The following is a 27,187-nucleotide window of genomic DNA, read 5'->3' as shown; positions in this document are numbered from 1 at the left end:
ACTGACCCTCTGCGCTCCACTCGTGGAGGCAAAGTCGGAGTGGAAGACTTTGCTAGAGGCCGGTAAAAATGCGGAGCACTGAGGAGAAGGAGTCGGTGGTGAGCCAGGCGGCGAAGGCCAGGAAGGAGGTCGAATCGGAGTTTCGTCTTTTTACTGAGGAGAATCAGCTGGTGGAGAGTCAGGTTGCGGAACTCCAAAAGCGGATGGCCATCAGGGGTGCAACTCCGAAGCTAAGTAAGGTCACGCAGGTGGCGGACCTGAATGTAGCTAAAAGGGTTACAGTGCCACCTAAGAGGAGAAATGCGGAAACTCGCCCGGAAAGGATTGAGCGGACAGTTGGCCCTAAGGATGAACGAAAAACAGTGGCTCCACTAAAGAGGGTAACTGAAGATCGCCGGGAGGAGGATCTGACGGAGGTCGTGAATCCCAAAAAGACGAAGCGGAGTCGTCAACAAGCCGCAAGGAGTGCAGCAAATTGAGCGGAGCAGGCCAATGCTAAGAAGAGTAGAGCCCGTGAGAAAAAGGGTGCGCCTTCCAGTGGCAGTGGCCGGCGAAAAGACAGAGATGAGGCGATTATCGTCAAGACAGACGGTAAAAGCTACGCCGACGTCTTGAAGACTATGAGATGCAACGAAAAGCTCTCTAGTCTAGGAGAAGATGATAACTGCATCCGACTAACGCGGAAAGACGAGATGGTACTCGTCTTGAAACGGGATGATGCTCAGAAGAGTTCTGAGTATAAAAAGTTGACAGAGGGGGTCCTGGGAAATGGGGTTCAAGTTAGAGCCATATGTCCAGTTTCGAACATCCTCGGGCCTTGATGAGATAACCGAGGTCAGAGACCTGATAGACGCACTGAGAAATCAGTGCAATGTCGATATCCATGAATCCGCGATTCGGTTACGCAAAGGCTATGCGGGAATGCAGGTTGCCTCATTCAAAGTACCTGTCCCAAATAACCAATAAGCACTATATTTCGCCAAATCGGCCATACAGTGCTACTTTAATACTTATAAGTTTTCAAATAGCCTTATAGTGGCCCTATATGGCGGTTTGGCGTAATATAGAACTAATGGTTACTTGGAATGGCTGAGGCCAAGAAGGTGCTGGATAAGGCAAATTTGAAAGTGGGCTGGTCGGTGTGCTCGTTGAGCACAAGCCAACCAATTTAGTCCTGTTACAGGAACCTTGGCCACGGCCATAAATCCTATGAATGCAAAGGGGGCCTGACCGCAGTAAGCTATGCCGTAGCATTAGCATTGTTACGGTGTAATTCAAAGATTGGACACTAGTGATACTCTACTCATGTTTTACTTTTGAGATCCTTATCTAGAATGCTATCTGAAATTAAGAAGGGGAGTGGTCCTTGATTCCAGTCTTAAACAAAAATAACAAAAGCGTTTGGATTACTACTCCTGGCTACGCTCATCTTCGCCTTAACTAGGGAGAGGAAGGAAGTGTTGATGTGGTTAAGTAAGTAACGAGAGGCCAGTGACTTAACAGCACCCTCATAAGTACCACGGAGTTGGGTAATGAGGAAGGTATTCGTTGGGTCAGGATTTGCCTGTAGTTGGCAATGTAACCGTTGTAGATGTTACGCCATACCACACCACGTAAAGATGTCTACCCAGCGTTACGGGTTCAAGCTCGCACCTATCAGGCTGAACCAAGATGTCTGATCTGTCCCCCGGGCACAGGCAACAGGTATCTTACCGGTGCTCAGGCCTGTGCGGCCTCTAGAAGGGTCCATACATGCAAGTAACACAGCTAAACTTAAAACCACTGCAAGGCAGCTCAACTGCTGCTACAACAGTCGGTTATTTAGTGCAAATCTGATGATGCCTTGCTGTCCGATTCATACCGCATCCCGACATAACGATACTGCTGGAGACAGCAGCTGGATAGTTGAATTAAATTTATGTAATAAGCTATTTACATTATTGCTGCAATCCATAATGTTTGTTGAGTGATCAAGAATAGGGAGAAATTTCTGGGAAAAATCAGTTTAGTTTAAATAAGATTCTAGGTAAAAAATCGGTGAGTTTCTCTAAAAAAAACGCAAAAGACGCAAGAAACCAAATAAAACACCATGACTATTAGCGCCGCTGCATGGTTCAAACAGATTAAAATTTAGCACCCCCTTTTTCTAGAAAATATTGGAAGATACATCACATTATAGTTTATTTTTATTACACTCGATTGAATGCAAAAGGACATCAACAAAAATAGCTTTGTAATATTGAACAGGACATATTAAATTCACCTGATAATTAAAAAGATGTTAGGCCCCTACTCAAAATAATCTTCACGATTTAAAATATCCAATCTAATCGAAATATATTTATGAATATTCATTTGAGATGAATATCATTAGAAGTACTAGTCTATTATCATCTAATAACGTCACTGCCGGCAAAAAACTGTAACAAATTCTCATATGTGAGTCTGTGCCTAATAAATCTAATGTGGGTCGAGAAGAATGCACCGGGAATGAGAAAGAGGCTATCATGATGACGTTCGTGAATCACCACGCCATAGACTAATGATTACAGTTTGATTAGAATAAAATCCCACATATAAGGTTTCGACATGACTGCACAAAGTGTGGGTTACAGAAAAACCTTTTTCGAGCACAATAAACAACGTACAAAGGTATTAAATATTACTTTCGATTCGTATCACATTAACGCGCGATGCACTAGAGCTGATTTTCTCACCTCCGTAAAATGCTCAAATGTAAATTCGAGAGCAAACAATGGATTGTAGTTATTCGTCACAAATCTGGCGTGGTGGTGTCTCACGTCACTCCGTATTTGGAAACCACATTCAACGATATCCGACTGTTGGTTGTAGGATGATTCAAGCTGGGTAATGACGAAAGCCAGTTTCGGAGCAGTATTGTGACTAAATATTATTATCGACTTTTTTTTCATTATTCCATTACCAACTTAACTCTTTTGTGCCCATGGTAGCCGTAGAGCACCATCAACTTTTTTTTGTGTCGAAATAGTAAAACTATTGAAAATAATCAAGTAACTGTTGAATAAGAATTAAAACCTTTCATTTCGTTTTTACTACGTTTGAGTATGCAAAATAATTAGATTTTTTGCCTTTCTCGTATACTAAGTATACGTAAAGGCTATAATTTCACTCCAAAACCAAACTTTTGATAGAAGGCTCGGAGACCCATAGTGTTATATACCAATCGACTCAGCTCGACGAATTGAGGTGATGTCTGTTTGTGTGTATGTATGTATGTGTGTGTGTGTATGTGTGTATGTGTACAAATTTTGTAGACACACTTTTTGGAACTTAGCATTACCCGATTTACTCGCAACAAGTCGCATTCGACGGGGAATGCGGTCCCATTGTTTGCTATTGAAAATTGGCCTGATCGGACATTGCATTTCGGAATTATTGAAAAATCATTGTTTTTTCCCAAGGGTCCCCCCTTGGAAAAAAAATTTCAAAATCGAAAAAAAAATTTTTTTTCAGGAATGGTGGGAATGCATAGTAATTAATGCAAAAACATGAAAAATGATAGAAAATATGCGATCTATCCCCCTAAAGTGCTTTTTTGACCTTTCCTATGTGATTTTTTCAGTACATTTTACGATGCACGAGAAAGGCATCATCGCCGCTAGGTGGATTAATCTGGGGTTTTTAAATTTCTTTTCAATGATTTTTTTTAAAGAGGGGGGCACTGATATTCGAACCTGGAACATTCGAACCACAGATTAATTCAACACTTTTGTGTTCATTAAAGAAAAAAAATCTTCTTCAATTCGATAGTATTTAGTTCGCTGTTATCGGGAAATTGGAACGGAAACTCAATGTTTACGTTCTCGATTTAGTCCTTAACAAATTTACGTAATCCAGTGACGTATACTGAAGACGTGGGTCATGCGGTAAGATACGCGGCTTCAAAGTAAGACCATGTTGAGGTTTTCAGGTTGTAAATTTTCTCGACTTCCCTGGGCATAAAAGTATCATCGTGTTAGCCTCATGATATACGAATGCAAAAATGGTAACTTGTCTTCGAAACCTCGCAGTTAATCCCAGTGGGGGATGTAATGCCAATGAAGAGCGAAGAAAGATACCGAAGAGAGTAAAACGGGTTATACCTGTTATATCACTATCCCTTAGTTGTGGCCAGGAGGTCTAGCGACTTAGTACTTTATTAGAAGAGTTGCAAATTGGATATCATACAGCACTGGTTGAACACGGTGGTTTATTTTGGCACCAATACTAATAAATAAAGATGATTTTCGTTACCGACTAAACACTTTAAAATACATACCGATCATCGACCATTATGTAAACCAATACCCATATCCATATCTATGCTAATATCTACTCTTCAAGGAAAAATGGTTAACGACCTGGCCAGAATGAATAAACAGCACGAAAATCATAAACACACGTAGAGGTACATTCGGAGGAAATCGGACAGCTAAACAAAGTTCAGAGCGGTCCTCCCGATTGGCAGCGCTAATTAATGCTAACAGATAGACGCTCTGTATTTATAAACTGTGAAAACGGACTTGTTTTGCTTGCGGTCTCTTCCCCGAGCGAAACTATAAATCACGGCACGTTGCTTCCCGTGAGACTGGCATAATGAGCGTCTGGGAGACTCTTAATACCTACTAGTAATTTAGGTAACTAGTGCAAGGGATGGGTTGCAGTCGAACCTTTATTGAGACTATAATGAGCTATCGATTTGTGGAACAGTTTTGACTGAAAAGACTGTCTGAAAATACTGTCTGAAAAGACCATGACCGTCAATGAGGTAAAACGGTAGAGTTCTTAAATTTTTAAAGTACAGATGATAGGCAACAAGGGGAATGATTTAAGAATCTTTTATTTCTTTTCATACATTCATCTATCCACACTCACCGATTTTATTTTGTTTTATGCCAAATAATCAACCAAGAATAATTAGAATGGCGGAACAAAGTTCAAATTGGCGGAACGAAGATCATAACGACGGAACAAAGTTCTGAGTGACAGTCTCGAATGGGAATCATGTGGAACACTTGCTGCAGTGATCATTATCAGTTTTGAACAATACAAATCGGTGTCCGATTCTTGAGAATGCTTTTCAAGGTCCTTAATACTTGTATATTGCATATTTACATGACTATTCCAATCTAGAGAATTTGTTCAGTAAATAAATGAATGCTTTAATAAAATTTGTTACGTGACTGCATTTTTTCAATTGTGATGCCGATGGCGTCCTCTTTATCCTTAGAGGTTAGATGTGCGACTACAAAGCAAGATCATTCTGAGAGTTGCTATGTACGATGCCGGAAATTTTAGGAGTGAAAATTGTCTAGTATTAAAAGTTATCACCGTGACAGATCCAATCTGTCTATAACGGTTAGTAGAAATGTGGAGCGTATTTAATAGGCATCTTCTTCTTTTTCTTCTAATTGGCATTACATCCCCACACTGGGACAGAGCCGCCTCGCAGCTCAGTGTTCAGTAGGCACTTCCATAGTTATTAACCGCGAGGTTTCTAAGCCAGGTTACCATTTTTGCATTCGTATATCATGAGGCTAGCACGATGATACTTTTATGCCCAGGGAAGTCGAGACAATTTCCAATCCAAAAATTGCCTAGACCGGCACCGGGAATCGAACCCAGTCACCCTCAGCATGGTCTTGCTTTGTAGCCGCGCGTCTTACCTTACCTTATTATACTTCTTAATAAACTGGGATTTCTGCTCTAGTGTAACTCAATTTCTAACACTTCAATCTGTAATAAAAATAAGGTTGAATATGCCTATTAAATAGGGGCCCTCTTTAGCCGTGCGGTAAGACGCGCGGCTACAAAGCAAGACCATGCTGAGGGTGGCTGGGTTCGATCCCCGGTCCCGATCTAGGCAATTTTCGGATTGGAAATTGTCTCGACTTCCCTGGGCATAAAAGTATCGTCGTGTTAGCCTCATGATATACGAATGCAAAAATGGTAATATGGCTTAGAAACCTCACAGTTAATAACTGTGGAAGTGCTCAATGAACACTAAGCTGCGAGGCGGCTCTGTCCCAGCGTGGAGATGTAATGCCAATAATAAGAAGAAGAAGAATAATAAGGTTAAAGCCTTCCATGATCCTAAATTATCTAAATAACTAATGAAAGCTTTAAATGTTTAGTTTATACCGTTTGTAGCTAATTGAGCTCCAAACAACACTAAACGTGAGCTAACCTCAAAGCCTGTGAACATCTATGTAAAATGAACTCATATTTTAGGGAAATTATAACTCTCTACACCAACTATAAAGAAGCGGAGTGTTAAATTTCCGGAATATCCAAAAATTGTTATTAGGAGCAATGAGCAATAACAGAACGTTTGGGCGAAACGGTTATACATCGAAAACGATTTGACCGAAAATTTCATTTGGCTAAAGCGGCTTAAGGCCGAACGAGTAATTTGACCGAAGAAGCCGTTATCCCTAACAGATCGTTTGATCAAACAGGTTATTTGACCAAAAATGTCATTTGGACTAACGGGTAATATGGTTAAAAATGTCCACGTGTTTGGCTAAAAAAAATTCGGCCAAATTGCCTTTCAGCTAAACGACTTGTGGCCTTCTTGGCGTTTGACCGAAAGGTGCAAAGCCATTTGTTCGAATGCCAATAGGCCGAATAACACGTTAGGCCGAAAGTCATCTAGCCAAAACCCATTTGACCTAATTGAGCATTTGTTCGAAACGATCATTATCGAAAATGTCATTTGGCCGAAAATAACATTCAGTCGAAAGAAGCATTCGGCCAAACTAGTGATTTAGTCAAAAAAAAGTCGAGTCGAGTCAAAGTACGAGACACTGTAGGCTGTCCAAGGTACAAACAAGTGGTGGAGTTAAATGGAACTGTACAAACTCGTCTTATGCCAAGCCAAAAAAGTCGCTTTTCAGAAAACACTACTGCCATCTGTTATCAGAATCGCGAGAAACACAGTCCGCCATTATTATTTCTTATTTAACGTTTGCTCCTAAGGCATACATCTATATCAATCATCATCATCATCGTCATCAACACAGAAAACATTCAGCAGCATATACACTAATCAAATGTCAAAGCGATTGAACACTAGCGCCTCTCTTGGCACAATCGCGTAGCACAGATGTATTTCAAATCAACCATCGAACACGTGAACGATGTTGAAATGAAAAGTGTTACGTCTGTTTGTCTGTGGTTCCATGGTACAATTAATGTTTTTTATTTCCTTGAAGCAGTTCACTAAAGAAAATCTTTTGATTTGAAGTGTTTTTACATAATCGAATGTTCTGCGGAGAGCCTTGGGGCGCGTTGGATAGCGTTTCTATAGAAATTACTTTTGTTGCATCTCGACCGGTGTTATATTCACCACTAAACCCTTTATACGAAAAAAGAGTATAAGGGGTAGACTCAATTCATAAGTAAAATTTAGTATTTATAAAAAATATGCGCTATAGCTTAATTTGTGTCATTTCGGGAAAGGGCCGTTTGACCGAAAGTTGTTTGGCAGAATATACCATTTGGCCGAACAGACCATTAGGCCAAAAGGGCCGAAAGGGTCATATAGCCAAATATGTCATTTGGCCGAATAAGTCATTTGGCCGAATTTATTTGGCCGATTTGATTATTTGGCCGAATATGTCATTTGGCCGAATAGGCCATTTGGACGAATATTACATTTGGCCGAATAGGACATTGAGCCGAATAGGACATTTGGCTGAATAGGTTATTTGGCCGAATAGGTCATTTATCCGAATAGGTCTTTTGGCCGAATAAGTTGTTTGGCCGAAAAGGTCATTTGGCCGAATAGGACGTTTTCCCGAATAGGCCATTTGGCCGAATAGGACATTTAGCCGAATAGAACATTTGGCCGAATAGATCATTTGGCCGAATAAGTCATTTGGCCGAAAAGGCCTTTTGCCGAAAAGGTCATTTGGCCGAATGAGAAACTTGGCCTAATATGACATTTAGCTGAATAGAACATTTGGCCGAATAGGCTATTTGGCCAAACAGGACATTTGGCCGAATAGGTTATTTGGCCGAACATATCATCAGACTGAATAGGTCATTTCACCGAACATGTCATATGACCGAATGGGTCAGTTGATAAGGGAGAAAATAGGTGTTAAATGTGAGACGTCTCACTTCTCACTACTTATTTCCTACTTCTCACTATGAGAAGTGAGTAGTGCGAAAATGTAGTGAAACGTATCACTACTTACTTCGCGCTTCTCACTTTTTACAGTGAGAAGTGAGAAATGAGACGTCTTACAACCCACTTTGCAGTACTCTTTTTTCACAGTGAGAACTCACTTCTCACTGTGAAAAGTGAGTAGTGCGAAATGAGAAGTGAGACGTCTGGTTTTTTTCTTCACACTTTTCATGGGAAGTGAGAAATGAGGAGAGATACGTGTGTTGTCTCACTTTTCATTCTTCATTTCTCACTTCTCACTGAACCCCCCTTGCTGGTAGCCATAATTATATGAACGCTGAAAAATATCCTTTTCCATTATGAATGAATCAGTTTTTTGTATATTCAGGACAAAAAGAAAATATTGTTAAAATATTGTTAACATGTTAGAGAAAAATAGGCATTTTGAGTGTTTTTTTTTCTGTAAAGCAAATAGTTTTACAAATTATGGTCTTCTTGACTTATAAAAGAAGCGTATTCATTGTTTCCTATTTTTAAACAGAAAATCATCGTGGTCGTGGCATACTGTTCAATTTGATTTATACAAAAATCATCAACAAGTATCAACATCATATCAAATCGTGATGACGACACTGATGGCAAAAAACATATGCTATAAAAATCCTTTACAGAGTTTAACGTTGATCATGCATGTCATCCCGACCAGTAGATAGTAACAGATTTATATCAGAGCTTGTTATTTTGTTAAAGGTGTTTTTATAACAGCGGTTGTTTTAAAACATGTGCCATTAGTAGTTAAAATAACAAAAATTGTAACAAAATCTCTTCTAGGTTTATCAAAAATATTACTAAATATGTTATTAATTGAACAAAAATATAACTCGATGTGTTACATAAAAAGTGGTGAAAATAGATTGTACTATAACAAATTATGTTATTGAAAAGATTATAATTATCTACAATGTAAGCAATTAACTTTGTCCATCTAGTTCAACTTTGAATGTGAATACTGAAGGTGGTACCTTCGTTTTGTTCCAATTCCTATCTATCACAAATGTAGGCAATTGTTTTTTTTTTTTTTTTGGTAAAAGTAAACATAACACATTATGTTATAATCATGTGATGACGATCATGAAATTTTCCTTCAACTTTAACATAGAATTTATAACAAAATTATTGCAGGTTTTGTTATTTGTAACACATATTGATTTGTGATAAAATTTTGTTATGACTAACTGGTCGGGATCATAAGCTCACTCTGATAAAATTTACTATTGTCAAGCGGACCTTAGAAAATGGTCTTGAACCACCTTTCTTAAAAAGGGCATCTGTCTTATAATGTTTTTTTGCTATCTCGGAGCAATATTTTAGAACAATTGATTTGAAGTGAAAAATATTAAGCTGATATGGACTTCAAGTACACTGCACCATATAATTTATGTTGTCACTTGGGATAGGCCTTTCCCACATCGTTTTGGTTTTTGTGATGTTGACACCCACTTGCGTTAAATATAATTTAAAAAGGAAAATATCAGTTGCTAATTTTGGTAGAATTTTTGGGTTTGGCGCGAAACTATAAACGTTTTAGATGAGAGAAGTGAGATCAATCAACTTCTATATAGTTTGTATAGTTGTAGTTACGTATAGTATAGTTACGCCCTTTTTAAATGTTTGTCTATAATTGCGATTTTATTTGTGTTTATATAGCTTCTTATGTCAAAAAGAAGAAATCAATGCCTCCTAAGTTTTGGATATTAAAAAGATATAAAACGAAAACTTCGGACACCATATTGAATAAATGTTGGATAGACGCATTCTTCATCCTGTATCAGTCCTAACAGCCTCCTACCATGTCACCCACCGCCGAATAATAGTTTTCTCACCCAGCGCATTGCAAACCATAGTTTTCCATTTTTCTTTTTCAAAATCGCTTCGCGCAAACGTAAGATGGGTAGCTCCTGCTTCTGTGCTCAACTAATCGGTTCGGCGGAGCATTCAATGCGGTATTACTTACTTGTGTCAGGTAAAATATTATTTGTTATGGAATACGACGGCTTTGATTATAGATCACACTATTACATCATTCCTTAATCTACATGAAACTAAGGCGCAATACTCTGTGCATTACGGCTGCTTTCTGATGGCTGCTGCTCAAACGTAGCGCTTGTCATTCTGAACGATATGACGACAGGTATTCCGGCCAAAAGTCGGCCATTCCCACACTCAACAAAATATTCCAAAACTTTATTACAATCGGATCATCGCAGTTAGAACTGTATGAGATATTTCGAAATTATTTTCAAAAAAAAATCACTAATATGACGAGTTCAGATCACCCCTTATACACATGTAGCGAATTTTTTTGCTGATGATTTTTGCAGGATTAAAAGTCTCACTGCTAATGATAATAATAAAACGAACTGATCACGGATGAGAATCAAAGATCGAACAACACATTTTCATAGAAACTTGATTTCAACTGTCGATCTGTTTTTTCTCCTTTTACATCAAATGAAAACTTTGAACTTTCTTAAATCAGCCGATTGACTTTACGGTATTCACTTACATCCTGGTACTATTTTATTCTAAAACACACTTCAGCTTCTTACAAGTGACTGATGTTGACTGGCCGGTTCTACTTTTGTTCAATTCTATAATATGACGCTTTATATCAATTATCTCAACCGGTTTTCTCCCACATTGCATTCGTGTGGTCAGCGCCGGCCGTGCGCGGGCGGGAAGCTGACCGGCTAGGCCATGCGTATTACAGGGGGAATCCCCAGCATGATGGTTTATTTTTAATTTCTGTTGATTCCCCACGGTCCCAACCGACATAGAAGAGGCGCGTCTATGACATTTACCTGCTATTTCGCATTCCCACTGGTTTCGCCGACGACGATGAGCTCCACCTAGCCTGTATGGCCTCCAGTTTGTTGTCTATGAAGTTTTTGGTTTGCGACATGCTGAGGCGCATCATTTGCCAACGGAAACCGGCTTCGAACTATCAACCTGTTTGAGGTTGAGCAATGCCGATATTTATGCAATCGGTTCGATTGGATTTGCTGGATGTTTTAACTAAAATGTGGCGCCTATTTGAAGATCACGTAATCACGGAAACTGAAAAAATACTTCTTTCAATCACGTCTTCACTCTCTCCTTAATGGTTATTTTTGCACTGAAATCTCAAATAGCTGCATGCGATTTAGCACTAGGGTGCGACCTTATTTTCAAATGTTCTAAAATCACTCGCGTTATACATCTACTGAATAGAAAGTATAATAACATTGTGGGGTTTGCTCAAGGCTTAACATTTCTTTAAAGATAGTAAATTCATTATCCAAAAAAGTTCGCTTGTGGCTACGAAACTACCAATCGTGATGAGCTATAGCGCATTACGGACGATAAATCTATTATGGATGAGGTGCAGTGTAGTGTGATGGTCGGGTTGATACATTTGACAGGCACTGAGAGTTTGCTCATAACGAATTACTCAAAAATTCAATTTTTTCCCCCTGGAAATTTGAATGAACATCTCGGTAAAATTCAAATCACCCTTCCTCTAAAATTCAAACAAATGACAAACGCAAAACCCATCGGCCTGAAGGATGATTACCTCCTTCAACAGCTGGCCCTTAGTCGTTATAGATATCCGCCGTATCCAATGTCGTAGTCGTGGACCTGGAGATCACGGCCTCGATCATCCTGACGATTGTTGGAACAGTGGTGCCCCGCTGGGGCATTGGTTTTGGGTGGACGCAATGCATAACGCGATATTATTATCCGTCCACAATGTTGTGTCAATGTTGGGCCATGAGGAAGTCCGTGTGTTGACCAATTCCACCGAAAAAGCTACTCCAACAATAACATAGCTGGAACAACACACCTGAAAGATCCTTCTGAACGAACCTCTTTAACCGGTTATTTTCTCAAATATGACTACATTGCAGTATCTAAAATACGTTGTCATCCAACATCTCCGAGTGGACCGAGATGGTTTGATGTACCATTTTCTAAACTTTTAACCGCAACAGTCGATTGTTATCAAATTCAATAGCGATCAATAATGCTACGTTTTGACAGGGCAAGTGAATTGAACAACTCAGTTGAATTCAATTGACTTGCCAAAAGTTGAACATGTTCAACTTTCTTTTCGTTCATATGAATTGAATTAAGGTGTTTACAAGTTCAGTTCGCGTTCGATTCAAGCGACTTGCTCAATTCACTTGCCTTGTCTAAACGTAGCATAAGGCTTTGCTCTCTGTCAAATGAGACTAGTTGCGAGAAAATCGGTTCACGGTTACTATAAGAAAAGTGAGTGAAAAGTGGAGACGCATGGTTGTCCACCATGTTGTTTGTATGGTGAACCATTGACTTTATTTCTTGAAAATATTATCTCCAGAAAGGCTCACCCGATATCTCTATTTTGCTTATATTATATGTGCAGTTGGGAGATAAAATTTCATGGCTATTGATTGAAAATTGGATTAGAATTTTGAAAGTTAGGCTAAATAACCGTTTTGCTTAAAAATGTTGAACTTTTAAATCACCCTATCCGAAATGAGTTTAGTGACGGAACAAAAAAGACAAGTCCAATAATATTCGGAAAGGGACGATTCTACCAAATATTGCATAATTCGGAGATATCGTACATCCGCTTAATTCGGATTTTATGTAATATGTTGATTTTCAATGCATATTAATATTAACAATTGAAACGACGAGGATTTGATAAAAAAAAATAATTTTCAAGTCTTGTTTACGATTCAAATCTATGGCTGCTGTGAAATAAATGTCATCACATTGTGATGCCAAAAGTAGTACTGTCAGCATTGCCAGTGAGACGAATCTGACGATCACGAACGACGGAACAGCCATCGAGATATTCTCTACAACGCAGCATTGTTGTTCTAATTCCGAGGACCTCTAGGGTCTAGAACACTAGGGTCCAACGGAAGAGCAAAAAAGGTACTGCTGTAGAGTATAAGTGTTGGTATAAGTATTGAAACCATACCGTAACGCATGTCGCAAGCCAAGGACAGTGGTAGGACGGAATTCTTAGACGATCTAAAGTTTGATTGGAGGAGATTAAACGGCACATATGGCAAAAGGAGCATGAATGGTATGGCCCAAAAAATTAACAGTGTAACCTCTATGGACTAAGTGATTATAGCCAATGCGCTAGATGACCACTTTCAAGGACTCCTAACTTATAACCGTTAGTTTTAGCTTAATCAAAATATCTCCTGCATCAGGCCTCTCTAAATTTTCGACTCCAACTTCCGGACTAGATCAAATTTGGAAACACCGATACTGCACTGCCAATGTGGCTTTGGAGGCTGCAATATCTCACATCAAGATCTCTAATTCGCCTAATCACAGTCGAGCCCTTTCTGCCAGTGGCCTTCAGTCGTCTCGGTCCTGTGTTTGGGCTCGGTGAAGAAGCCTTCGAAAATCAATACGCAGGCAAGTACCCAGCTCATCAGAACTGTACAGTGTACATATCGCTTCCAGCACGTGTGCCTTGAAAACCTCGAAGGTAGTTGCATCTCTCATGCCTCCAGAATGCAGCCTGTCTTACTCTTTCACGGAAAGCTGAAAATTCACCAGCATTGTAGCATACAGTTCACAACCAACGTATCAAACACTTTATCCTCGGATACCGGAATGCACGCTTCCCCTAAGCTTTATGGAAGCCTCTGAGCCCCCCAGCACAGTCGAGCCCTTCCTGCCACGACCACCGTTCAACAGTCGTCCCGGTCCTGTATTTGGGGCAAGCAAGGGGCTCTCCTTAGCCGTGCGGTAAGACACGCGGCTACAAAGCAAGACCATGCTGAGGGTGGCTGGGTTCGATTCCCGGTGCCGGTCTAGACAATTTTCGGATTGGAAGTTGTCTCGACTTCCCTGGGCATAAAAGTATCATCGTGTTAGCCTCATGATATACGAATCCAAAAATGGTAACCTGGCTTAGAAACCTCGCAGTTAATAACTGTGGAAGTGCTTAATGAACACTAAGCTGCGAGGCGGCTCTGTCCCAGTGTGGGAATGTAATGCCAATAAGAAGAAGAAGAAGAAGTTCCAAGTGGGGCAGCAGGGACTATGTCCAAGGGCTTGACGACCCCTCCTTAAGCCATCTGCGAGTTGTGGGGCTTGCTCAGGATATGGTGGGGTTTGACAGTGGACCCTGTTAAATTCCTATAAAAAGCTGCATGTATCCGCAAGTAGGCCCCACCAAAGCGACCGTGTGCCGCTCAAAGCACACAAGCCTAAGTCCTGGTGTTATGTGGGACGCTAAACATCCCAGACACGACGGCCCTCCGACGAGACAGGAGGAGGACAGCAGGCCCAATAATCCGCCTGGAAATCCAATAATTACGAACAATATAAGAGATAATGCGACTCGTTATAATCGGCAAAGACCTAGGCGACGAATAAAGGATCACGATTGGAAGCTTGGAACATAGTGCTGGGTAAGATGCGCCATCGTGTGATTGGGTGGCAGCCAATCAACGCAAGGATGTGCAAGGTGAGGATTAAAGGCCGTTTCTTCAACTATAGCATTATCAGCGTGCACTGCCCACACGAAGGGAGACCCGACGACGACAAAGAAGCGTTCTACGCACAGTTGGAGCAGACATACGATGGATGCCTACTGCGGGATGTCAAAATCGTCATCGGTGACATGAACGCACAGGTAGGAAGGGAGGAAATGTATAAATCGGTCATCGGACCCGATAGTCTGCACACCGTATCGAATGACAACGGCCTACGATGCCTAAACTTCGCAGCCTCCCGCGGAATGGTAGTCCAAAGCACCTTCTTTCTCCGCAAGAATATCCACAAGGCCACATGGAGATCACCTAACCAAGAAACGGAAAACCAAATCGATCACGTTCTAATCGACGGTAAATTCTTCTCCGACATCACGAACGTCCACACTTACCGCAGTGCGAATATTGCATCCGACCACTACCTTGTTGCAGTATGCCTGCGCTCAAAACTCTCGACGGAGACAACACGCGTCGAAGTCGGACGCCGCGGCTTGACATTGGGAGGCTACAAGACGGTAGACCAGCCCAAGAATGCGCGCAGCAGCTGGCACTCCCAACGGAAGAGCAGCTAGGCACAGCGTCTCTTGAAGATGGCTGGAGAGATATTAGATCCGCCATTTATTTATTTTATTTATTGGGACGCGGAACAGACAAAAATCGATTTTCCGGAGAAAAAGGCGCTAGCAGGAAGATTGAGACCGTGAAGAGACGGAGCAACTGTACCGCGATAATAACACACGAAAGTTCTATGAGAAGCTAAACTGTTCACGTAAGGGCCACGCGCCACAGCCTGATATGTGTAAGGACATAAACGGGAATCTTCTTACGAACGAGCGTGAGGTGATCCAAAGGCGGCGGCAGCACTACGAAGAACATCTGAATGGCGATGTGGCAGACGAAGATGGCGATATGGTGATGCACCTGGGAGAACGTGCGCAGGATATAATTTTACCGGCTCCGAATCTCCAGGAAATCCAGGAGGAGATTGGCCGGCTGAAGACCAACAAAGCTAATGAGGTTGATCAACTACCAGGAGAGCTATTTAAACATGGTGGTGATGCACTGGCTAGGTCATTACCAAAATTTGGGAGGTTGAAGTTTTGCCGCAGGAGTGGATGGAAGGTGTCATGTGTCCCATCTATACAAAGGGCGATAAGCTGGATTGTAGCAACTACTGCGCAATCACATTGCTGAACGCCGCCTACAAGGTACTCTCCCAAATTGTATGCCGCCGACTAGCACCAATTGCAAGGGAGTTCGTGGGGCAGTACCAGGCGGGTTTTATGGGCGAACGCTACACCACGGACCAGGTGTTCGCCATTCGCCAAGTACTGCAGAAATGCCGTGAATACAACGTGCTTACACATCATCTATTCATCGACTTCCAAGCCGCATATGATACAATCGATCGGGACCAGCTATGGCAGCTAATGCACGAACACGAATTTCCGGATAAACTGACACGATTGATCAAAGCGACGATGGATCGGGTGATGTTCGTAGTTCGAGTTTCAGGGGCATTCTCGAGTCCCTTCGAAACCCGCAGAGGGTTACGGCAAGGTGATGGTCTTTCGTGTCTGCTATTCAACATCGCTTTAGAGGAAGTAATACGAAGGGCAGGGATTGACACGAGTGGTACGATTTTCACGAAGTCCGTCCAGTTTTTTGGTTTCGCCGACGACATTGATATCATGGCACGTAACTTTGAGAGGATGGAGTAAGCCTACATCAGACTGAAAAGCGAAGCTAAACGGATTGGACTAGTCATCAACACAACGAAGACGAAGTACATGATAGGAAGAGGCTCAAGAGAGGTCAATGTAAGCCACCCACCACGAGTTTCTATCGGTGGTGATGAAATCGAGGTGGTTGAAGAATTAGTGTTCTTGGGCTCACTGGTGACCGCCGATAACGATACCAGCAGAGAAATTCGAAGACGCATAGTGGCTGGAAATCGTACATACTTTGGACTCCGCAAGACGCTCCGATCGAATAGAGTTCGCCGGCGTACCAAACTGACTATCCACAAAACGCTTATAAGACCGGTAGTCCTCTACGGACACGAGACCTGGACGATGCTCGTGGAGGACCAACGCGCACTTGGAATTTTCGAAAGGAAAGTGCTTCGTACCATCTATGGTGGGGTGCAGATGGCGGACGGTACATGGAGGAGGCGAATGAACCACGAGTTGCATGAGCTTTCACACCGCGAAAATCGGACGACTGCGGTGGGCCGGGCACGTAGCCAGAATGTCGGACAGTAACCCGGTGAAAACGGTTCTCGACAACGATCCGACGGGAACAAAAAGGCGAGGTGTACAGCGGGCAAGGTGGATCGATCAGGTGGAGAACGATTTGCGGACCCTCCGCAGACTGCGTGGTTGGCGAAGTGCAGCCATGGACCGAGCTGAATGGAGAAGACTTTTATGTGCAGCGCAGGCCACTCCGGCCTTAGTCTGGTAATAAATTTAAAAAATATCAATCGACTAGGAAACTCTCCATCAATTTGCCAGTGTCATCGCAACTTTTGATTATTCACGATAAACTATTGAAAATTTCAATTCTTGTCCAACCCATTTTAACTGGGTCAGAACCAACCGATCCCGTTCATGCATTCCTAACACGGATATCAGAATGATGTAAGTTACATTTTCTCCGGGTTTAAAAGGTCCATGATTCGCGCTCGCGCATCATTTCTCAACGATGATTCACGGTGAGTGGCCACGGAGAGTTAACAGAGAGCGGACAGTACGATGACGGTCCTAGCAGTTGTCCTAGTTGTTGCAGGACTAATAAATTTGTTCTTTTCAGAACCACCATTTTATACAAGGGAAGGTTGTTGTGTGAAGATTATTGTTCAAAGTGCAAATTAACCGCTTTGCAACGCCAGAAAATTGCCATCCGTAGCAAAATCACGAACGCGCGTCGGAGGAAGATGCTACAACATTCACATTTAATATTAATTTGCATGGATGGCATCAGTGGCATCCACGTGAAAGTTTCTCAAGATTCTGATTTGGTTTTATACTGTTTGTGACTGGGAGAGTAAAGTATTGTAAATCAAACGGTTCTTTTAAGTATCATAATCAGTACTGCAAAAGGTCGTGATCGACTTAAGACAGAGAGCAAATAACCATTTTCTATCTCGGTGACCAAATGAAAGTATCATTGGTTCTTTGTTCAATTTCGCAATTATGAAAGGATGTTGTGCTTTGTTTTAAAATTAAAATTTCTAAATTATCTCAATAGATATATGTCAAGAAAAATGAAAAGTCGATAAATTAATCATATTCCTTTAAACCAATGAATTGAAAGTGGTGATAAACACCCTATCACGAAATAAATATTTTTTGAGATTTTTGTAGCATTTCATCCTTCACGTTTCTATGGAGATTGAAAGGGGCAGATATGTAAACATTGCGTGAGATCTCTCATTGAAAATGAAACATTGCAGTCACGGTATACAGAAAACAAGGTAGGCTCGTTAGAAAATGACACTTAGAATGTGACGCATGTTTTATCGCCACATGTTGGAGTACAAAAGTAAGCATGCTGCAACTATAGAGCATCGTCTCGGTCCAGCTTGTGCGAAGATAGCAGTGACGTCACATGTTTACATTCAAATTGAATGTTTATATACGTGATGAGCCTGCCTTGTTTTTTGTATGCCGTGCATTGCAGTACTGATCCCAATTTTATGAAAGCGAAGGTTTAGCCGAGACGAATTTTGTTTCAAGTGCAAATCATAATCGCTTGGTGACAACAGAATCACGAGTGCGCGTCAGAAGTAGAAGCTGCAAAAATGTATTTGCATGGATGGAAATAAAATAAGATTAGAATTATACCAAACATTATTGGGGCCCTAGAATGCCTGTTAATGTATAAACCAATAAAGATAATAATCAAGAGGAAAATTTTAACTGATAATTTGAGCATTATAACAATGCTTCATAATAGTGGTTGAAAATTGCACCAAGACATAAATGTAACGCCTGCCTGATTCGGACGCAGCTCGGCTGTGCGAAACATTAGCTAATTTTGATTTTAAAATAATTCTCTTCTAAACTCTCAGTCGAATGATAACGTATACAAACGAATTGGGCGGTAGTTTGCCCTATCAAGATAGGACCAAGAATATTAGTCATTTATCCATAAAGAACAGCTTCTAAAGCACCAAAGCAAAATCTAAGCGAAAGTAGCATTCCGAGATCCAGACACAAAACAAAACTGAATACGGGATTTTGTGATTGTGTTGGGCTAACAATCCAATTCGTATCTGATCATGGACACGACAGGATAACAAACAAATCTTGACATTACCAAACATGGCCCAGATCGTTCAACATGCTCAGAAGTTATGTCAAAACTATCAATCCTAAATACTGCAGACTCTACACCTGGATATTGAAGTCAATATTGAGTTGTTTGTCAATAACTCATTCCAGAAGCTGAATCTCAAAATGTGTTGTATGGTGGACTTCTAGTGCGACTTTAAGTTACTGAAACTATAGCTATACCTCCGTTATTAGTGGAATTTCAACAACGAACCAAACTACTAAATGATCAAACGCAAATTACTAAATGATCGATAACATCCATGGATGAAAGCGGATGCAGAAATAAATAACATTTTATGTTTTCATGATTTTCTCATTGTTGTTGTATTGGAGCATTTGAACAAGAAGAATGAATATGTCCAATAACTGTATAGTCATGAGACACAGATAGTGTACGCAGAATGAAGAAATTTTCCTCTGGGACTTTTTTAGACGTTTTGAACTAGAAGAGTTGTCGAGTTTAGAATATTAACATACGGAGAGTCGATTGTATTAGACGCTTATTTAAAACAGGAAACTTGACGTCTTAGCGGAACAGATTAATTAGTTTTTTGAATGTATTCGCATATTATGTCGGTTACAAACAAACATTTTATGAAAAGACTAATAATGAAAGATTTAGTATTGTCCTTGTTTGTATTTGTGGCGATACTCAAACTGAATATTTTGGAGTAACCATTTCAAGTAATGTACAAAAAACACGCGAAATTGATACTTGACGAACGATTGAAAAATAAGTCGCACCCTATCATCACACTCTCACTTTGTTTTGAACTTTGCGCTTTTCTTTCTTCTAGGACGACCTCTTTGTATGGGAAAACTCACCCACCAGATAATCGATCTTCCCCGTCATTGACTGGGTCACCTGATGCGCAAAATTTCACCCACCCACGGCTGCTTGCACTGCGTTCTGTGTGTGACACTGCTTCGTTTGTTGAACTTTTTCGTGTTTCTTCAGCAAAACTAATATATGTATGTTGAAGACGTTCAGCTCTGATAAGATGGTAATTGATCGCGACGACTCAACTCTCTGAAAGGGTGCTCGCGCGCGCAGCTTTCCGTAACGACTGACCGATTATCCAATGGAAGTTAGTCATCGGCGGCACGGCGTGCATCCACGCGTGTCGGTGTGGTTTCCGCGCGAGAGGGAGAAATTACAACTGACTGGCTCTTTCCGATACAAACCCGCTGTGGTTCCACTCACCAGACTGACTGCAGCATAGGGAATCTCCGCATCGATCATAGAGCTGAGGCTGGCTGCAACAAGTGAACGGGATCAGCCATGCGACCATGCGGCATGATGGTTAGTGTTTGTTCTTAGTCACTGTGGTGGAACTATGAGGCGAAGAGTAGATATTTATATTGGCAATCAAGTGTCTGCTGTTGATTTAGTATATGTAGGTCGCAATGTTATGATTTCTCTCTCGGCTCGTGTATTGCTCTCTGTGGCTTATCCTAACTGAGTGAGCAGCATGTGCATTCAATCAGTACACAGATAGTAAGAATCGACGACGTTCCATTTGTCGAACTTTGTTGAAATACGGTTGTGGTTGTGGTTGCAATGGTTGTTTCAAATCAAGCTCAAATCATCCGGCACAGTTCAAAGAAATCAAATGACTTATTGAAATATTTTCTGCGAGCCCCAGGATGCCATTATAAAATGCTCAAAATGTTCTGAAGTTCGGCTCGTAAGACCTACGCAACAACGGCCTCGAAAATGCTTTCGGCAGCTATCAAAACCTTTCCCAACAAATCCTTGGATACCTTCCAAGAAACGTGATACCGATCTTTCTGCATTTCAATATACTGGAGGCCATACCTGTACCGTCGACCAATAACAGCTGAATTGATGGATGCCCCCACCAAGGGTAGTGGGGGAGCTTGGCAGAAGGAAGGTCGTGTGATATGTGCCATCACAAATATTGTCCTCCGCTCGCTTTCAAATCGACTTCTATAAAAACATTCTTTCATGCCTGCCGTATCCTAACGGAACTATCAATTCTATACTTTCGCCTATAATTCTATCATGAACATGTACGTCTAAGTTTGGAAGATGATATTAGCATTTCCATATCATTGTAAATCGTTTAACTTCACGTAGAAGTAACACACACAAAATCATTAATTTAGTTATAGTTTGCTACTTTGTTATGTTTCTAGTTCAATATGAGTAAAATTTACTTAAAAAAGGGTTGATATCCAGCTTGTCCCTGCAAGCCCCTATTAGCCCCTGAAGGTATTTAAAAATATTTTTTTCGGCAAAAAAATTCATTTTGGTATTACTGTTATAATTTTTTCACCTATAAATCAATATGGTCAAAACTTAGGTATGTTAAAATTCAAGTTATAGCTGAGCTTTGGTAAAATTTTCAGTAAAATTGGTTCACACGCAACCGAGATCTTAATCTCCAAAGTTGACAATTTTGTATGAAAATCGACAGGTGAGCTTTTTATTATCAGGTCACAGTATGTGCTGTCCAAATTAATTTGACGCAGATGTTCTAGGTTCTCCAAATTGTTCCAGAGTTGAGATCAGTTGGTATAGCAGGTCAACTATGCCTGGATTCAAAACGAAATCAACCCATGTCATTACAAGTCCCTAGAGCCCTTCCGTATTATGTGCAGTTAAAATTATTTTGATGCAGATGTTCTAGGTTCTCCAGATTGTTCTGGAATTTAGATCAATTGGTCTACAAGGTCAACTACGCCTGGTTTCGGAATCAACCTAGCATGTCCATATAAGCCAATAGAGCCCTTGCCTACTATATGCAAACCAAATGGGATTCATGTAGAGTAGATGATCTATGTTCTCCAAATTGTTCTGGAGTTCTGATCAATTGGTTCTTCTAGTTAACTACCCCTGGTATAAAGCCGAAATCAATTCAGCATATCCATAGAATTTCCTACAGCCCTTGCATATTACATGCTGTTAAGGTTAATTTAATCCAGACGGTCTAGGTTCACCAAATTGTTCTTGTTCAATTAGTCTTCAAGATCAACAACTTCTTGTATCCAACCATACATAACACACAGTGCTGCAACAGCAGAGCTGCAACAGTGCCCAATTTTTCCGAGCTCGAATAAGAAAAACTAAGTTGTATATGCCAAAAAATGTACGGCAACCTTGTCACACTATTTTTCTTCATCCGTAGACTGTTTGTTTGTTGCTGTATGAGCGTTTCGTGTCTTTGTCCACACAGAATTTGCATGAACTTCATTTTTCCAGCTCGTGTGTAATGCCCATTTTGGTTATATACCAGGGTTTGATTTCGATTTGAATCCTGGCGTAGGTGACCGGCAAGATCCAATGTTTTGAAATCCAGAACATATTAGAGGCCCTAGAATATCTGCATCAAACTGATTGGGATTGCACATAATACGCTTCAGGAGCTTGCAGGGACAAGCTGGTTTGCCAAAGGCTCTAATGATTCTGGATGTTGACAAATCAATAACAGTAGGGGAAGGTGGGTAGACTTGATCCCCGGGGAGACTTGATCACCCCCTGTTTTATCGAGAACCAAAGTAGTTTTGTTCTAGTGTATTTTTTAGTACAGATCCTCAAAACAAATGACCTTTATGTGGTGAGTTATTTTTTGGATTGACAGCCTTATTTATTCTGCAGGGCGGTTTGTATGTTTTGACCTTCCCAAAGTTTTTTTTATTGGCCACACAAAATTTTAACAACTTTTCATAACAATGACCAAATGCTTTCGTTTTTTCACAGCACAAAGCCATAAATATGCTTAATGATCTGTACTGATGAAAGTGTCAACATTCCATCAAAGTTTTAGGATTTTTGGATTTGAAGTTATTGCCTCAATATGGGGACACTTGATCCCCATTAGTAACCCATACTAAAATTTGGCGAAAAAATTCAAAAAAATATAAATCTGTATTCAGGCTTCTATTTTTTGTAGATTTGACAGATTTGATGAAGTTTTGGCAGAAAAAAATATTTATTACGTAGATATCATAAAAAGGGGATCAAGTCTCCCCAAATTTCAAAATTGCATGTGCTATCGAATTCAATAACAAAAATCATTCATGTATACGCACAGCAATTCGAAAATTCTGCGTATTTTAAAGAAGAAATATTTTAAAAATCTGAGGGCACCTTTTTAATTTTATCAAAGCAAGTTCTTGGAGAGGGATCAATTTCCCCCGAATATTTTAAAAGTCGAGTTTTGATAGCACTCCAAAAAATCGATTGTGTGTCAATTACAACAATAATTTAAGGACTGCCATACATCAGTAAAGTTAAATACTATATTTCTTAGAGAGTCTGTGTGGAAAATGCGTATGTTTATTTATTTTTGGCTGTGATACATCGGAAATCAGAAAAGGGGATCAAGTCTACCCAGTCTCCCCTATGTTTCTTTCTGATCTTCTTGATGATTTTTTTGACATCCCGATTTACATTTTTAAAGCAAACTGTCAATTTTGCTTACAAAAAAATATGTTGGGAAACTAATGTTTACGTGAAATTCGAGAAGCTTTGACAATAGGCGCAATTTTGTTGGATTTAAACTGTTTTATCTTTTTTCAAAAATTACAGTTGATTGACAGTTATTATAATATACGATAAATCAAACTCTATCAGAATTGACCAGTCTGTCTGTTTTATATCGTCATGTGAAAGTGTCCTCTCAATAAACTGAACAGTCCTTATATGCTGCTGAACAGTTTTCAAAATCCTTACATATCGTTTCCCCTGGGAGGCTCATTTTTGTCTGATATTAATTTATTTATGGAAATTTTGATTTTTTTTTCGTGAAACATTTTGATTTCTTTATGGTAAATTCTTCTTTTATAATTGCAATGTTTGCTTTTTTTAAAGCTAATTTGTTTTTTGTTTTGTGGAAAAATTTTAATTGTTTATAGAAATTTTATATTTATTTGTAGCTCATACCCTGATTTCTTTATTAGCAATTTTCTAATTTTTAATGAAAAATTTCTAATTCTTCATGGAAATTTTATTTTGCTGCCTTATTATTTTAATTTATCTGGGCATGCAACCATGCAAACATGCAAGTGACTTCAAGTGTGTGTTAGACTGTGTTTGAGGCTGGAGAGGGGGTCTTCCAAAATCGAATTTCAGGCAAGTACGCTTCTATTGAAAACATTCTGCTTCCTGAAACATTCCTTGCTTCCAGTCGCCTACCATATGAAGAACCACCTTCAATTCTAACTGTTTCGACAACGAGACATGTGAACCGCAAAATCTCTACATCCGCTCCCACCGACATGCACGGATCCGCGGAGCCATTTGACAAAAGAAGTTGTTTTAGACAACTAAGTCATCAGCAACTGTTTTTCTGCGGTACACTGGAACCCCTAACTATGAGCCCCTATCTCTCTCATCGCAGTCGAGCTCCTTCCGTAAGCGAGACGGGGTCTTCCGAACTCCTCCTGCAGGCAAGCACGCTTTTATTCCGAACAATTCTTGCCCTGAATTGATTATCGTTTCCAGTGAACTCCATCAAGCCAATCCATGTCTGCCGCTAATTGGACACCGGGACGCTTCAGTGTCACAAACCTTAAGGAAGCTCCTATTCCTCCCATCGTAGTCAAGCCCCTCCTGCCAGCGTCCAGCAGCCGTCCCGGTCCTGCGCATAGAAAGTCAGATGAGGTCTTCCGAATTCATACTACCGTCATGAACGATCAATCAACCATCGCCTCTCTTCCTGATATTATCCCGATTTCCAGAGCAACAGACCCTCGCCCGAAGTCGGACGTCATTATGTACTACCAGATCGTTGGCGGAATGAATGGCCTAGTGGAAGAGTATCGACTAGCGGTCATGGATGACTATCGCACAATTTCAAGCAACGTTATCGGGGCCCAAGGTTTTTCGATATGATCGAAACTCGAATAACAACAGAAAATTGACAGGAGATGGTATCATAATCGCTTCAAGTACCAGGCAGAAAGCGACAGTAATCGAAGATGATTCGTTCAATACAGGCTTGGGTAGCTATTCAGCTCGGAGGCCGTAAACTGTTCATTTGTGCGGTGTACATTCCTCCAGACCGAACTCGAGACTTGGAACTCATTGACACGCATTGCCGATCAGTCTTCTTTGCCTCGGAGATCGCATCTCCTAGCGATGAAATCATTGTTTTGTGACTTCAACCTTGCAGGCATCGGATTCCAACACAAAATGGTTTCCTACGCCCTGATCAGGAGCATTCCTCATTTCACCCGGGAGCTCTCAGGTTGCTGGATAACTACAGTACTGCCACTTTATATCAAGTTAATTGCATTGTGAATGAGAATAACCGAAAGCTGGATCTTTGCTTCGTTGGTGGTCGTTGGTACATCGCTCTATTAATTTAAACCGCACCCGCTCCTTTGGTTAAGGCTGTCCTTTACCATCCTTATCCAGTAATTGGAGTTGAGAACGACGACGTCTATGAGTTCGTTGGTACCTCAACGGCTGTGTAATATGTTTTTCGCAAGGCGGATTACTGCAGTATTGCCGAAGTGCTGTCTGACTTGGATTGGCGGTGTATCCTTTACCCGGCTGACGCAAATATCGCTGCAAAAACTTTTTCTCACGTCTTGGCATATGTCATTGATAGGCATGTTTAAAAAATTGCTCTATCAAACTCAGCCAATACTACACTGTCCCATGAAAGGACGACAGTGATACCGCTACTCACTACCAGGGAGCCAAGAAAGACATCGAATGGGCATGTGGCGGAATTCATGGGCGACAACGGGTCAACGGCCAAAGGATTGGGGTCAACAGTCACAAGAACGACAAACATTAGCCTTGTGATTGTCGAAAGGAAAGGTTGATTTTAGAGGCAGAAAAAGTTATTGAGTTAGCAGAGAAAAGTTATAGAAGTTGGAAAATTGAAGAAGTTGGTGGAAGAGAACGTTCGAAGTGGAAATCAGGACATCCAAGTATTTTTTTACTACTCATTAGCTGAGACAAACCCCCAAGCTAGTCTCTGTTCCCTATGTGGCCTTTAATAGCCATCTTGTATCCCTACCGTCCCACCAGGACCTTGCGGTTTTTGTTTTAAAAGCCCCATCGCGGTTTCCCATAAACGCCATTCTGGGAAAGCCGTTACACAACCCGATACCTGCTTTAGTGGTGCGTGCCGACCTAGTGCGCTAAAAACACAGGTTTTTCCACCAAGTCTACGGACTGCTGAAGCCTCGAGTCCGTTACCATACTTGAGGAGCGCTCGGTACAGACAGAGGGTCCACGAGAGGCTGCAGATCGCCGAAGAAGAAGCTGGTGCACAAGCTGCTTATCAATGTGAACGGATAGTGAATTGCAGATAATCGATGGGTAGCAGTGCGCGGGGCCCCGAAGAACGGAGAAGAAAATGTTGGGAGAAGTGAGGAAGTGAAAGATAGGAGGTGGGAGGAAGGAAGTGAGAGGCGTCGTCCAGTGTTTGTGGACGACGCAGGAATAGAGAAAGGAAGTAGGGAGTCAAGGACGAAATAAATTGTAACGGTAACCGAGAATAAAAGTGGGATTTTGGCACGAGACAACTTCGAGTATTTTACTAAGGCGGAGTGTCACGAGCGTAGACCCGACCCTGAGGCTTGTTAAAGGGGGTCTCACCAGTACTGGGAGAAACATGGCCCTGGCCCCCAGTAAGTTACAAGATCGCCATATGGGGCAAGACAGCCAACGATTATGACTTAAGTGAGCATTGTGTTCACATTATTATTACGAGGAATGGCTAACAAAAATGTAAAAAACGCACTTTGACAACCTCAATTGTTCTTGAAATATTGATTTTAAAATGGTTTAGTTGGAATTCGAATTTTCTTATAATTTTGTAGTTACATAATTTAAGGTTTGAAGCCAAAATTACTAATTTTTCAGCACAAATTGTTGTTGTTGTTGTGTGACCCCTTCTTAGTATATGGTTGTATCTCAAGAAGTTCTTGTTGTTGTCATGGGCTCCAGGTAGTCTTCAAACACAATATGTTCAAGGTCGGTGGATCAACCTCAGTAATGAAAGCAGTTATTGAAGAATAAACAAGTTGTGGGACCTATTCTTAAACTTGTTTGCATTCTAAGTAGTTCTTGTTGTTGTCATTGGGGCCAGGTAGTCTACGAACTCCATAGAGTCAAGGTGTTCGGATCAATCTCAGTAATGGAGGCAGTTATCAAAGAATAAGAG

General features: G+C 40.9%; 1 protein-coding gene across 7 annotated transcripts in view; it reads right to left on the bottom strand.

The window, feature by feature from the left end:
- Positions 1-20,201, bottom strand: part of LOC134205378 (protein unc-13 homolog 4B-like) — a 60,403-nt gene extending 40,202 nt beyond the window's left edge. The window contains exons 1-2 of one of the 7 annotated variants that reach the window (XM_062680598.1): positions 19,863-20,201; positions 11,014-11,343 (exon numbers count right to left, since the gene is read on the bottom strand). In XM_062680598.1, coding sequence (XP_062536582.1) covers positions 11,014-11,129 — 116 coding nt within the window. In that variant the 5' untranslated portion in view covers positions 11,130-11,343; positions 19,863-20,201. Of the gene's footprint in view, positions 1-4,300; positions 4,330-10,718; positions 10,808-11,013; positions 11,344-19,800; positions 19,816-19,862 lie in introns of those variants that run through there. The other 6 variants (XM_062680596.1, XM_062680597.1, XM_062680600.1 and 3 more) reach the window with 6 other exon arrangements.
- Between the last annotated feature and the right edge of the window lie 6,986 nt (positions 20,202-27,187).

Source organism: Armigeres subalbatus, chromosome 1, assembly GCF_024139115.2.
Source record: "Armigeres subalbatus isolate Guangzhou_Male chromosome 1, GZ_Asu_2, whole genome shotgun sequence".
NCBI lineage: Eukaryota > Metazoa > Arthropoda > Insecta > Diptera > Culicidae > Armigeres > Armigeres subalbatus.
Note: the sequence above shows the minus strand (reverse complement) of the source record. Positions and strands in the feature narration are given on the sequence as shown.